Below are 12193 nucleotides of genomic sequence, written 5' to 3'. Positions count from 1 at the left end.
ATTATGTGTGCTTCTGTTTAGGAGGGGCAGTATGAGAATCAGCACTGGTGCAGACTCAGCGTGAGTAGATTTTGCTGTCCTCCTTCTCTCTGACCTCTCTGGTTTTGGATGGTGAATACCCCATGTAAAATCCTAAAGAACAGCATTTAAGGTAAGGCTTGTAGTGACTGGTGTCCAATGAGCGCCTTTCACAAATTGGTGTATGGGTGGGACCAAACAGGTGACGGAGCATGCTGTTAAATCTATATCTGATAAACTATGGACTCAGCTGCACGTCCGAGGTTGGGATCAGCTGTGTGTTGTACACTCTTTTTCAAAGTTTGTGTTTATCAAACCAGATCTTTTCCCTCCTGACATCCAGCACTCACTTAAGTGTTTCACACAAAACAAGCGGTTATCTAGTAAGATGAACTGAGCTGACCGGAAACAGCATATCAGTAGAGAAAGTTGGAGTTCTTATGAGATGAGTGCTGACCATAGAGGTTTAAGTTAATGGCACTTTTAAGAACTGACCTTTATTATCAGAATTTTGTTTATTCCAAAATGTGCCAATTTTTGCATTAGACAGAGAACAACAAGTGTGGTGTTTGATTTTTCTGGGACTTCAGTCTATAAAGTCTGTACTGACTGAGACAATGATTCAACACAGAGTTGTAATAGAGAAATCTACATATTGATTTGGAGTAAATAAAAAGTGTTTGACTTGTACTGCCAGGGGGGGGGGGGACCTTTAGATGTCCTGAGTATTTTGAGTTTTCCAGTAGTGGTGTTGTGCACCAATCAGGCCACTAGGGTGCAGAAAACACTAAAACTATTTTCTGGTATGAAGTGGAAATGAAACAATATGTCAGCAAGGTGGCGCAGTTAATGCTGATGCCTCACAGCAAGAACGCTCTGGGTTCAACCCCTTTCTGTGTGGAGTTTGCATATTCTCCCCGTGTCTGCGTGGGTTCCCTCAGGGAACTCTGGCTTCCTCCCACAGTGCACAGTCCCACATCCACATAAGGTGATTGGTGACTCTAAATTGCCCGTAGGTGTGAATGTGAGCGTGCCTGGTTGTTTGTCTCTATGTGTGATAGACTGGTGACCTGTCCCCCCTTCAGAGAATGAGCAAGTGGGTGTTACCTGGTGGGAGTATTTTTTATGTTTCTTGATTATTCAAGAAGAAGAAAAAGATTAGAAGAAAAGATTAGTTTGTTAATTTGGGGCCAGAACAAATTATATGTGAGTCGAACAGAAATACTTTGACATAAATATTCATTTATTCATTAAATATCTGGCAGATGGGGCTAAAGACAGGGTGAAGATGGTATGCAAGGTTTTGATTCAGGTCTCTCATTGTCTCCTTATTTATTTTTTAGTTATTAATATGCTGCTATAACAGCCTCAACCCCTCGGAAGACTTTCTATAAATGTAAAGTCTTGGTTCTGTAGTTTTTTCCATACTACACTTGGAAACTCATTTGTTATTGAATCTCACTTTGAGCATGGTGGTGTTGTCATGTTGAAACAGTAAAGGATCTTCTCCCAGCTGTTGCCACTAAGCTGGAAGCACATTTTTTCTAAAATATCAAAGTGTGATGTAATATTAAGATTCCCTTAAAGACCCTTAAAACCTATTTTCCCATTGAACTTCTATAAGTGATTGTATCCTATATGAACACGCTATTTTCAGCCAAAGTCAGAAGAGGTTTTTCATTTCTGTTTTTTTTCTCTGAGCTCTCCCCACTGGTTTCAAGTGGGTAGAGTTGGAAAAAGGTGGCGTCACATACTTTGTCACCTAAATCAATATTTTAATCAGACTATGACAGTTGATGAGTTGTGCGGTCGTTGTCAATCAAATGAAACCGTACCTACACAGCCCTGGTGGTGCAGTTTAATGGCCTTTTTGAATGTTAAGCCTTTCATAAATAATACCCACATGCTGAATTTCCCAGGGCTTTAATGGAAAGTAAGAAACTGGCCACAAAACGGATTATGGAATAGCTTGACAATGTGCCTACATACTTTTGCCACTACCACTACCACACAGTCTCTAATGCCTGCGTGACATTTTACGCCTGTTAGCACTTTTAGTTACAAATCAATTTGAATACAATAAATAACCATTCCACAACATTTAACTTTAAAGGATTAGTTTAAATGTTTTCAAATTTGTCTCGCAGGAATGCTCACATGCCTGTAAGTGCCTACGGTTGACAAATTAAAGGAAGAACCTGAATAGATGACGGAACATAACGAATGCAGATGCTTCCACACAGGCGCGCTGTATGATACAGTGAAGCAGTAGACATCCCATCATGCTCTGTGGCATGTACTAAAAAGCTGAGCAGGCCCAGTTGCTTCTGAGTTTGTATCAAGATGACAAGAGGAAAAGATCTAAGGTGACGCTCACTGCCTTCATCCCCCTGTGTGAGGTTTTCTGTCAACCAGCGGCCATCATTAGCTTTTGTCTCTGGCTGTTGACTGTGATTGACTGTGGTGAACAGACTTCTAAACTTCTTATTCAGTTGCTTTACATGATTTGCTTTGCTAAATATTTCACCTTCTACATGCTGGTGAAGAACGTCTCAGTGCCTGTCTTGTGAATCATGAGTTACTGTTTGAGAGGCTGCCGCCTCTCAAACCTATCTCAGTATTATCTTATTATGTGGTTTGAAACACCAGCAGTAAACACTCCTCTGCCTTGCCGCAGTTGCTGTGGCAATTAAATATCATCTGCTCTGCCGAAGTCGAGTTGAACGTATTTATCAAACGTCTATTTGTAGAGCCTGAAAGGGCCACACATTATGAAACATGTCCGGTGGTCATACAGTGTAAAATATTTAAGTCAGTGCAGGAGGGATCATAAAAATACAGCTAACATTTGGATTTACTTACTACAAATAAGAAAATGTTTCTGTTGGATGATGGAGGGATGAAAGAAAATGAAAGTGAGGAAGTTTTCTGTTGACAGTTCATCTTTGTACAAAGCCTAAATATTACAAGCGTTTAGATACTCTCCAGAAATGACTATTATTGCATCTGTGTGTAATTTGATACAGACATGGATCCAAATAGACAAATGGAAATCGAAACATTTTCTTCTTTCTACAGCCACAACCCACGTTGTGATCAGTAAAAAGAGATTATTGCAGCAAGATGCAACAACAAGTCTGTTGAATGCAAACATGACCACAGGGTGGGTGATAGGAGTCCAGATTGAATTTATGTTGCTGAGTTAAGCAGTAAACACTGACTAATCTGAGGTTTTAGTCAAAAGGTCTAGTGAATCTGTTTGTTGGAGAGGTTCAACAGCAACATAACAGAACAGAAACACTTAACAACTGATTTGTTTCATGAATTGCTATTTTGTTTTGCTCATTTGCTTTCTGACATGTTCCGTGCTGAAAACCCACTGTAGCCTGGCAACAAATAAAAATGAATGGAAGCGATTCACCAGCTGAGCTATACTCTTCATCCTTCATAAATCAAATTGTTGCATCAACAAGTTCATTGGAAACAACAAAGTACACAAAAAATGTGTCATTTGCAAATTTTGCGAAATCAAAACTGAGGATTCAATTATTGTTTCCATTGATCACTAACCACTGAGAGTCTGTGAGTAACTTGTGGTTTAGCCAGAACTGACTGAAATTCAGAGGGTTGTTCAGGTTTTTAAGGATTTGTTCAGCTCTTATTGAGATATTTTGAGGCAAAAGCATGTATAAAAGAGTTCAGATGTTTACAGTGCGGTTTAAAGGAAGCAGTAAGTCTTTCACAAAAATCATTCTGCACACATGCAAGACCCTCGTGATATTCACACAGGAAGGAAACATGCGTCAAACCTACCACGGCTTTGTCCCCTCATCTGTGCCCAGCCTGTGCATCTTCTTGCGCTCCACTAACGTGTGTTTGCGGTGAACTGCGAAAATACAGAGCAACGAGGGTGTTAAACTGAAAAAAAAAAAGAAGCTGTGCAGCAATGCAAATGCACTGCACTGCGATGTGTACGCTAAATTTTAAACTGCCATTCAGCCAGGAAATGTAACTATTGTCCACATTTGAGCTGGCAGGTTAGGAAATAAAAACCCACCTCTCCGTTTTGACTGCTGCTGTACCTCAGTGGAATATATGGAAATCAAGTTCATGGTGCCTTTATATGAATACTTTCCAGTGGTCATGAACAAAACTCATGTGGGTGTTACATTCACATTACATTACATGACAGCCTGCTCAAACATGGATTTCAATCAGAAAGACTTTAATTTATTGACAAAGCACTTCCTTGTTTCACCAAATGGAAATGAACCTCAATTGTCTCTTTATTTACTTCAAAGCAATGATCATTTTTTTCACTTTCATGACCACACATTTAGACATCATAAATGTCAGATACACACCAAAATAAATATTTTTAAAAATGCTACAACTAAATCACTATCTTAGTGTTAACTGACTCTCTCAACATTTACATAAGGCACAATATTTGTTTATAAATAGGTGTGGAAATTGCTTCAATTAACCACCAAATTAAAAGCTGGCAATAAAGACAATGTGCAATATTTGACCTGTGTTTTAACATCATATTCAGTGCAGCTATTATACATCATAGGAACAACATTCAACATAGGAATCATTTGGGTAAAGTGATGAGTAAAATTCACTCCTGTCTGAGACATTCTGAGCTGTTTACATTCTTTCATTCGAGTAAATCACTAAAACATGAAGCCCACCTCCCCAAACTCTTCAGACCTTGTAGAGACCAAAGAAGTTGCCATAATGTGAATGACTAAGAAAAGAGGGGCGCGATACATTCACAAAAACTCTGTCGTATTTCTGCAGATTTAGGGCAGAGCTGAGGTAACTCTCTGCAGTCCAGGAGTGCTGCAGCTGCTCGGAGCAGAAACCTGCTCTGTGGGCCTTCATCAGGGTCAGAGGTGGGGTGTGTCCCACTCTCCTCAAAAACACTGAGTGCTCAAACGAGGATGTGGGGGAACATTCCTTAAAGATCAGCTCCACTCGTGAGTAAATGTGGTAGAGTCCGCTCTCGTTGACCTGCAGACCACCATCTTCAATCCGGTAAGTCACTCCTCCAGACACGAACGCCTGAGCCGCCTTCGGCTCCCATCGCAAAGTCTGAGGGAATTTCACTTTTTCAATCCGCCCTGCAGGAGGGGAGGCATTATGTTACCAAATGTGCAGATTAAAAACTTTCACAGACTACAGCTAAAGTGTGAATAAAAATGTTACCTATCACATGTGCTGCAGGTCTGTTGTCTTTGTCTTCTTCATGCAGATCAGGTTCATAGAAACCTGAAACAGCCCTCAGGTTAGACTCACATCACATCTTATTTTCCTCTTTCTTTTTATTTTTTTGTTTTTTTTTTTAGGGGGGCGGGGGGTATTTATCTTTGTTGGGGATCAATTATGTGCAGTGAGACATGTTTACACTTACCAATTTGCTTCTGTGCTGTATTAAACTCTGTCTCAGGTTTATCCTTCAGTGCAATGAAAGAAACAAAGAAATCTCAATACCACATCACACAGACGCTTTTTTCTTCAGTGCTTTCTTCTAAAGGCGTGCTCACAGGGTGAGTTAGAGAGGATATCCTGTCTCACTGGTCTGCACTGACCACAGATGGAACGATTAAGTCCTTGGTTTGCATTTTTAAATGTCAGAGCAGAGCTGAGGTAGTTTGGCCCTTCAAATGGTGGCAAAGACAAATGTGTATTAATGATCAAACTTTGCAGCTCTGAGGTAACTTTCCAGCCAAGTTTTCCACGCTCCCACCTTACACCTATCACCCCCTCTTTATGCAAAGTGGGAGAGCCCACACCTTTTAATCTGCAGCCTTGTCCCCATTAAAACTGTACAAGCAGTATTACACACAAAGCAATGCTATTAATATTTGTATTATTTGTCACTGATCAACATTTGCTTCACTACTTGCTTTGCAAGGGGTCACTGCCTCACTACCTCGTGGTATTGTAATATTTGACACACTGCTGTAGGCACCATTAGCTTCTTAATTCAGTAAAATCTCAGAGGATTTCAAACTCTCTTGTGTCTCTTATGTTCACTTCCATATCCATCACACCCTGAGGTTCCTTACCTGTCTCATCTGTTTCAGTTCTGTCTGCATCTTGTGGATCTGGTAGGCTTCAAACCCCAGGGCTGCAAACACAAGCAGGAACAGCAGCAGCACGACCATGGACAGACAGGGACTGACTCCCATGAAGCCCCGACTCTTCTCACGGCTCCTCACCCTCTCCTGGGCGGGTGGTGGGAATGACCAGCAGGGTATAAGACTCGGAGGCTGGGCAGAGCTCTGATGATTTCCTCCTCCATCCACAAGGAACACCTGTGGGAATGGATAGTTCTGGTCACAGCTCATGTTGCAGGTCCAACTGTGAGACAAACTTTGTGCTGCATGTATCGCCTCTGCATGAAGGAGGTGTGTACTTTTGTCTGAGCACCTCTGTCTTAAAAGGCCAAGCTTCAGCTGTCAAGGCACTCACCACCCACAAAGCCCTCCCACATTCAGATGGTTAAGACAAGTCACTTTTCATAAACTCACACAAGCATCGAAACTATCAACCATCTCTCTGTCCCATCTGCTCCTCTGCTCTCAGTTGTTTTGCTGAATGGTATTTATTTATTTATATATACTGAACTTTATTAGGCTTTGTCTCACAGTTTGGGTGTTTTGTGTGTTTATCGCTGCACTGAAGTTTTAATGTTGTCTTTCACAAGTGAAGTCACCTTAGACAAAAGTGTCTGCCCAATGAGTAAATATAAATCTACTAGTTCAACTTTGCCTTTGCACTGTGCCTACAGACAACAGTAGCCAGCGCTTGAAAGGAAGTTTCATGTGACCCCTACTTCACTGACCACCACCAACTCATCAAAAAGAAACCTGACCAGAAGTTTCCACGAAAGGAAACATTGTGCTACAACAAAGACAGTCATCTGACCAGCATTTTACAAGGAACAGGTCTGGTAAACCAGGTAACATGCTTTTTAACAATGCTGGGGGTTTCTTTTTTTTTCTTTTGGTGCGTTTTGTGCTGATTTTTCAAAAACTGCTCCTTCAAATCTGAACCAGGTACTGACTCTTAACTTGTCTCGATGAGTCAGGTAAATCAAAAATGTATTATAATTACATGTATTATTCATGCAGATCAGTCTTTATGAGGCACAGTATGTTGGTAAACAGTGATACAGCAGTTTCAATAGCACACAGTGTAGTCTTGGTGGGAAGATGCTGCTGCCACATGAAAAGGACGTATGTCTCTGCACTGACTTTCGTGCTGGGTGTGTATCTAAAGCTGGTAGCAAGAGAGACAGCGGTACTTTAGAGGTGAGAATTAACCCTAACCAATACCTCAGATACGAGCTTACTGGAAAGCTGAACACGTACCTCTTCCCTCCCCACTCAGTCTGGAGTAAATACCGCTGTGGTCTTTCTCACACTTCTGGGTTTGTTTCCTCAGATATGGGGCAACTATGCAGCTTTTTCATTGTGGTTGCAGAAGTTTCCATGAGAGATCGCTTTTTATCTGTTGCTTAATCAGGATCATTTGTTTCCAAATATTAATTAGCTCTATTTAGGGGGCTTGTGATGGTTTTTGATAAAGGGCACCTTTGCGACCTCACACATTGGAATTAAAAACAAGAAAGAACAGCAGAGGGGAGCTGCAGTTGTGCTCTCTCACGCAGACCTACACTAAAACTTTTGCTTCTATCGTTACAATTTAGCTCAACTGTGAAGCGAAGCCAGTATTGTATGTTGTGAAAAAAATTTTTGGCAACTGCAAAGGAAGCTCTCGGGCCTAAGCTCTGTCCACTGTTGCTAAAGTTTCGATTTTCCTGGCCCCTGCAGAGTAAAAGGGAAACCCACCTTTCAACATGCATACAACACTTTATCTAAAAGGGTAACTACGTCAACCTTAACCATAAACTGCAGAGTGCCTTTTTTCTAGAAGCTGATGTGTCTGTTTCCCAGAAGTGTCATGCTGAGAGCGGTCCTCGCAGCAGCAACAGCAGCAGAAGCAGCAACAGCAGTAGCACAGAGTGGGTTAGGTGGGAGGGTGGGGTTTGGGGTCTAACCAGGCTGTATTCTGCATTGCTGCTCCACTTAATAGAACCAGACAATGAGACTAAAACGAATCACTGAATCAGCAAGTATCTCCATCAATCACTCTGTATTTCTCACAGTCTCCATCCTCTCTGCTTCACAGTGGAGCTGGTTGTGGTCTTGATGAGTGATTACAGAAAAAAATCAAGTAATGCCTGAAAATGACAATGAATTTCTCAGCCCGAAATGAATGACATCACGCAATATAGCTTTTCCTCTTACACAGCAGGTTCGAACAGTGTGGTTTTAATTGGGAACTGAAACATATCTTTTGTCAATTCATGAATTATTTGATCTGTTCTTTGTTGAATTGTATGATAATATTCACATATTGTGTTATTGTGATTCAGTCCTCATGTATGAAGGACTAGGTTAATTTTTTTTTATCAAAAACACACATTAAGCATGACATCTTAAATACTTGGGAAAATGTCGGCTTAATTTTCAAAAAAGAAAAAAAAAAGAAAATTCAGTATTTAGTTATAATTAAATGAGAGAGGATGGGCACCCTGGGGGCTCACCTGGTTCTCTCCTCTCTCTCTCTCACTGCTACTATAATGAAGGCAAAATGCCCCCCAAAAAAGTGAGATGAAAAGTAAAGAGTTTTCTACTATGTCCCTTTCAAAAATCTAGCCATACCTATCATATTAATATTTTGGTCATGCAACCCATCACCATTTAGGAAGCTTTTGAGGTTTCATTGAATAATTCACTGTAATTTAAAATGTAGAAAACTGTGGACCATTATATTTCATGATCTAAAAATATCATGTGTCACAGTCATCATCTACATACTCATCAGAAGAAGAGTAACAGTCTAGTCCCAGGATATGACCAGTCGTCTCCTCTGTTGTGCTACTGGTCGAGGGTTTCTCAGGTGTCCCCTCTGCTGCTTCACAGTCTGACTTACATGCTTGCACACCACCTTTCTGTCCAGCTACCAAACTCATCATTGTCCCGTCATCGTTCTCTGTGCCTCTGCTCTTCGATGAAAATATTTGTCCTGATGCAGAATTACTGAGGTTTGGCAGACCACACTGCAGCACCCTGGCTAGGCTCTGTGTCGGAGAGGAGGCGAGCTGATCAGACAGTCCTCTGAACGCAGCAGTGGCCACTGCCAGCCGTGTGCGGTCAAAGGAGAGGGGCTGGTCCTGGTCTGCACAGACTGCCTCTGAGGTTTCTGACTTCAGGTTTGTGGGGACAGGGTTCTGAAATCTGGTCTCCGAATAGCTGAGAGGTCCCTGCCTCTCAGTGGCTGAGGTTTTGTGACATCCTGTCCAACTGCTGGCCAAATCACTGTCAGGTCCACTCCAGTGACTGCTGTCCTCCTGTGACACACTGCGCCGAGGGTTCTTGACTGTAAACAAGTGACGACATAGAGAAATGAAAAGTCAGAGGACTGTCAGTAGCTGGTGTCTTAAAGGAACAGTTTGCCCAAAATAAATAAAGCAAAGCAGATTAGACAAGTAATAGCAATAGAAAGTCCCTGGTTACACTTATGTTTGGCGGAGAGGGTTTTTTCTACTCCACATTCTCAAAACAACTCAGAACCCAAGAAACACACAAGTATACATGGCACGAACAAATATACATAAACCCTTTGCTAATTTAAAAAACAAGACAGGCTCTTGTTGCAGTACAGCGATCTCATGGTGGAGTCTTGCTGCATTTATTTTTTAATTTACCCACTGGAATGGGGTAAATACAACTTGTACTTATAAGAATTTTTTTTTTAAATGGTTACATTATTATCAGATTTTAATAATAATTTAAATTATGTCACTCAAAACAGTGACACCTAAACATTTAACAAAAGAAACGGTGCAAATGTCACATCTTGCAGCACTCAACATTTTGATTCGCAGCTAGTTGGCACTAAGTAGAGCACATACCCCCACCAAGGTGAAATACTAAAGAAAATGTTGAAAAACACCATGTTGCAGAAAGTGTTAACAAATTACTTGAAATAAATTAAAAAAATAACAAAATGACTTCCCTTGGCCATGCCCCATCCCTTCACCAAGTTCAGTGCAATCAGTTCAGTATTTTTTCCATAATCCTGCTGACAAAAACTTTAGGGGCACTCAGAGAGAGCAGACCTCAGCTGAGGCCAAAGCCAGACAACATACACTTGAACAAAAAAATTCAAATTCATAGTAAATGATCAAGAATGGATTTTTCCCTGGCCCGTGCCCCAACCCTCAACCAAATTCAGTGCAAATCAGTTCAGCACTTTTTGTGTAACCCCGCTGACAAATAATTTGGACAAATAATTTTTCTAAATTCATGGTTTACTTAATGGGGACAGCTATATAGCATGAACCAATGCCAAATGCTGTGGCATTTACAGCCTTACTGTTTTTTGCAATGCCTGTTAATTGGTATATAATTGTACTGCTATTTTGACTGCAGGGGGTATGCAGTAGTTACAGTTTAACAAAGTAAATAGTGGATTTCTAAGTACTAGATTCATAACATGAATAGTTTGAACACTGCATCATGTTATTTTCTTAACAGGTTTTACAGCATGTAAGAGGTAATTCATAGACTTTAACACACTGACTGATGCTCGGGGGGTCTTGTGTCTCTGCTTTCCTTTTGCAGTACGCTCGAGGAGTCCACGGCTTGTGTTTGCAGGAAGGGTCAAGTACTCGCAGTTTGGCAATGAAGCTTTTGTACTCTTTTTCTAAAGCCTCAATGTGCAGCTGGAACTCCGCTATCTTCCTCTCTGGGTAATGAGAAAGCTGGGATTGCTGAGAGGGAAAAGACAAAAACAGGTAAAAAAAAACAAAAAAAACAGAAAACAAAAAACATCAACAACCACTTATGTGCTTGCATTAGAGTCTATTTCACAAATTTAACATGATTCACTCACCTGCAAATAATACTCTATTTCATTCTTGATGCTGGGGATCCACTTTTTCACAGAGGGAGCTGAATTGAGGGTGGACTGTGGGAGAAAAGGTTTGGCCGAAACAAGCTAGTCCAGGTAAGCGTGACATGAAGTGAAAAGTTAATAATGTGGTAACAGTGAATTACTTTACCAGCTTGGGTCTCCGCTCCTGCACGTCTCTGAGGCGTCCCTCTGTACAGGAAGTGTTGAGACACTCATGAGACAACTGAAGCGGGTCACAGTCAGTTAGCCGTCCGCACAGCAGGGTGTTTCTATCAGCCAAATGTTCCTCAACTGTCGGTGTGTGCCGTGGCTACTTGCTGCTTACCCTCTCTCTCTTTCTGAAGCCACAGTCTGTTCAGTCTCCCTTGCTGCTTCTCCTCGTTCCTCGCCATCTCGGCTGTCACTCGAGTCTGGCGCGGACAAAACAATGTCATGTGACACTAACCTCTGACGTCATCAGAAGTGCGCTGTCCTTGCAGGAAACCCACAGACTGTACATGAAAGAAAACATATACTTACTATAAGGACATTGTTGAAAATACTCAATATTTTCTTCTGTTGGGTGTATTTGTGCATCGCTGCTTCCTATTTTGTATTTCCTTTCTGAAGATTTTATTTTATCTTCAATTTACAGTGTTTAATAATCGGAGTTCTTGTTGAACTGTTTTGACTGTTTGTATAAAAAAAATAAATCTTATATCATGCTTGCACATGCTTTTTCTTTCTTTTTTTTAGCATGTGTAAAGGCTGCTGAGCGACGCTAACATACTTAGTTTTATCATGGCTGGTGAGAGCAGGAACAGTTGCATCACGTTGCATGTTTGTCTATTTTATCATGTTGCAACAAAAAGAAGATTACATCCTGATTAACTTTAAGGATTAAGAAACATTAATGCTGTTTCAAACTTGCAATAGGTTATCTTTCTTTCTAGTGCTACAGATCTCTAGGGGCTACTAAAAAAAGTACTCTCAGCTGCACCAATGAGCTTCATGAGAACAGTGTGGTCACCATGGTTTCACCATGGCTTCACCATGGCGACATCGTAGCTTTGCGACTTGCCTGTTTCTAGGTCATGGGAAGTTACTGACATTTTTATGTCGGCATGCCTCATGTGAGGCAACTCTCTCTAGAGTTCGGTTCAGCTGTGTGGCCTATTTTATCAAATGAGTTAAAAGA

General features: G+C 41.1%; 2 protein-coding genes across 2 annotated transcripts; both read right to left on the bottom strand.

The window, feature by feature from the left end:
• Positions 1-4226: 4226 nt before the first annotated feature.
• On the bottom strand, positions 4227-11545 carry LOC139626841 (uncharacterized). Its single transcript, XM_071487370.1, has 9 exons — positions 11342-11545; positions 11165-11205; positions 10996-11070; positions 10684-10873; positions 8916-9477; positions 6096-6344; positions 5438-5480; positions 5233-5295; positions 4227-5147 (listed from the first exon to the last, which is right to left on the bottom strand). Exons 1-6 carry the CDS (start codon positions 11448-11450, stop codon positions 6245-6247), a joined length of 1077 nt encoding a protein of 358 aa, XP_071343471.1. The 5' UTR covers positions 11451-11545; the 3' UTR covers positions 4227-5147; positions 5233-5295; positions 5438-5480; positions 6096-6244.
• faslg (Fas ligand (TNF superfamily, member 6)) lies at positions 4729-6218 on the bottom strand. The gene is made up of 3 exons (XM_071486700.1): positions 6096-6218; positions 5438-5480; positions 4729-5147 (listed from the first exon to the last, which is right to left on the bottom strand). The coding sequence occupies exons 1-3, from the start codon at positions 6216-6218 to the stop codon at positions 4729-4731; spliced, it is 585 nt and encodes a 194-aa protein (XP_071342801.1).
• Positions 11546-12193: the final 648 nt, after the last annotated feature.

This window comes from Trachinotus anak, unplaced genomic scaffold (assembly GCF_046630095.1).
Source record: "Trachinotus anak isolate AG129_WGS33_773 ecotype Australia unplaced genomic scaffold, CSIRO_AGI_Tana_v1 ptg000010l, whole genome shotgun sequence".
Classification (NCBI taxonomy): domain Eukaryota; kingdom Metazoa; phylum Chordata; class Actinopteri; order Carangiformes; family Carangidae; genus Trachinotus; species Trachinotus anak.
Note: the sequence above shows the minus strand (reverse complement) of the source record. Positions and strands in the feature narration are given on the sequence as shown.

Excerpts from the sequence above, each read along its gene's own strand:
- faslg (XM_071486700.1), bottom strand. The coding sequence starts at position 6,218 with ATGGGAGTCAGTCCCTGTCTGTCCATGGTCGTGCTGCTGCTGTTCCTG. Across the intron at positions 5,481-6,095 it reads AACTGAAACAGATGAGACAG|GATAAACCTGAGACAGAGTT; the intron begins GTAAGGAACCTC and ends ATTGCACTGAAG. Across the intron at positions 5,148-5,437 it reads TACAGCACAGAAGCAAATTG|GGCGGATTGAAAAAGTGAAA; the intron begins GTAAGTGTAAAC and ends CCCCTCCTGCAG.
- LOC139626841 (XM_071487370.1), bottom strand. The coding sequence starts at position 11,450 with ATGACATTGTTTTGTCCGCGCCAGACTCGAGTGACAGCCGAGATGGCG. Across the intron at positions 11,071-11,164 it reads AGGAGCGGAGACCCAAGCTG|TCCACCCTCAATTCAGCTCC; the intron begins GTAAAGTAATTC and ends TTTCTCCCACAG. Across the intron at positions 9,478-10,683 it reads ACAAGACCCCCCGAGCATCA|TCAAGAACCCTCGGCGCAGT; the intron begins GTCAGTGTGTTA and ends ACTTGTTTACAG.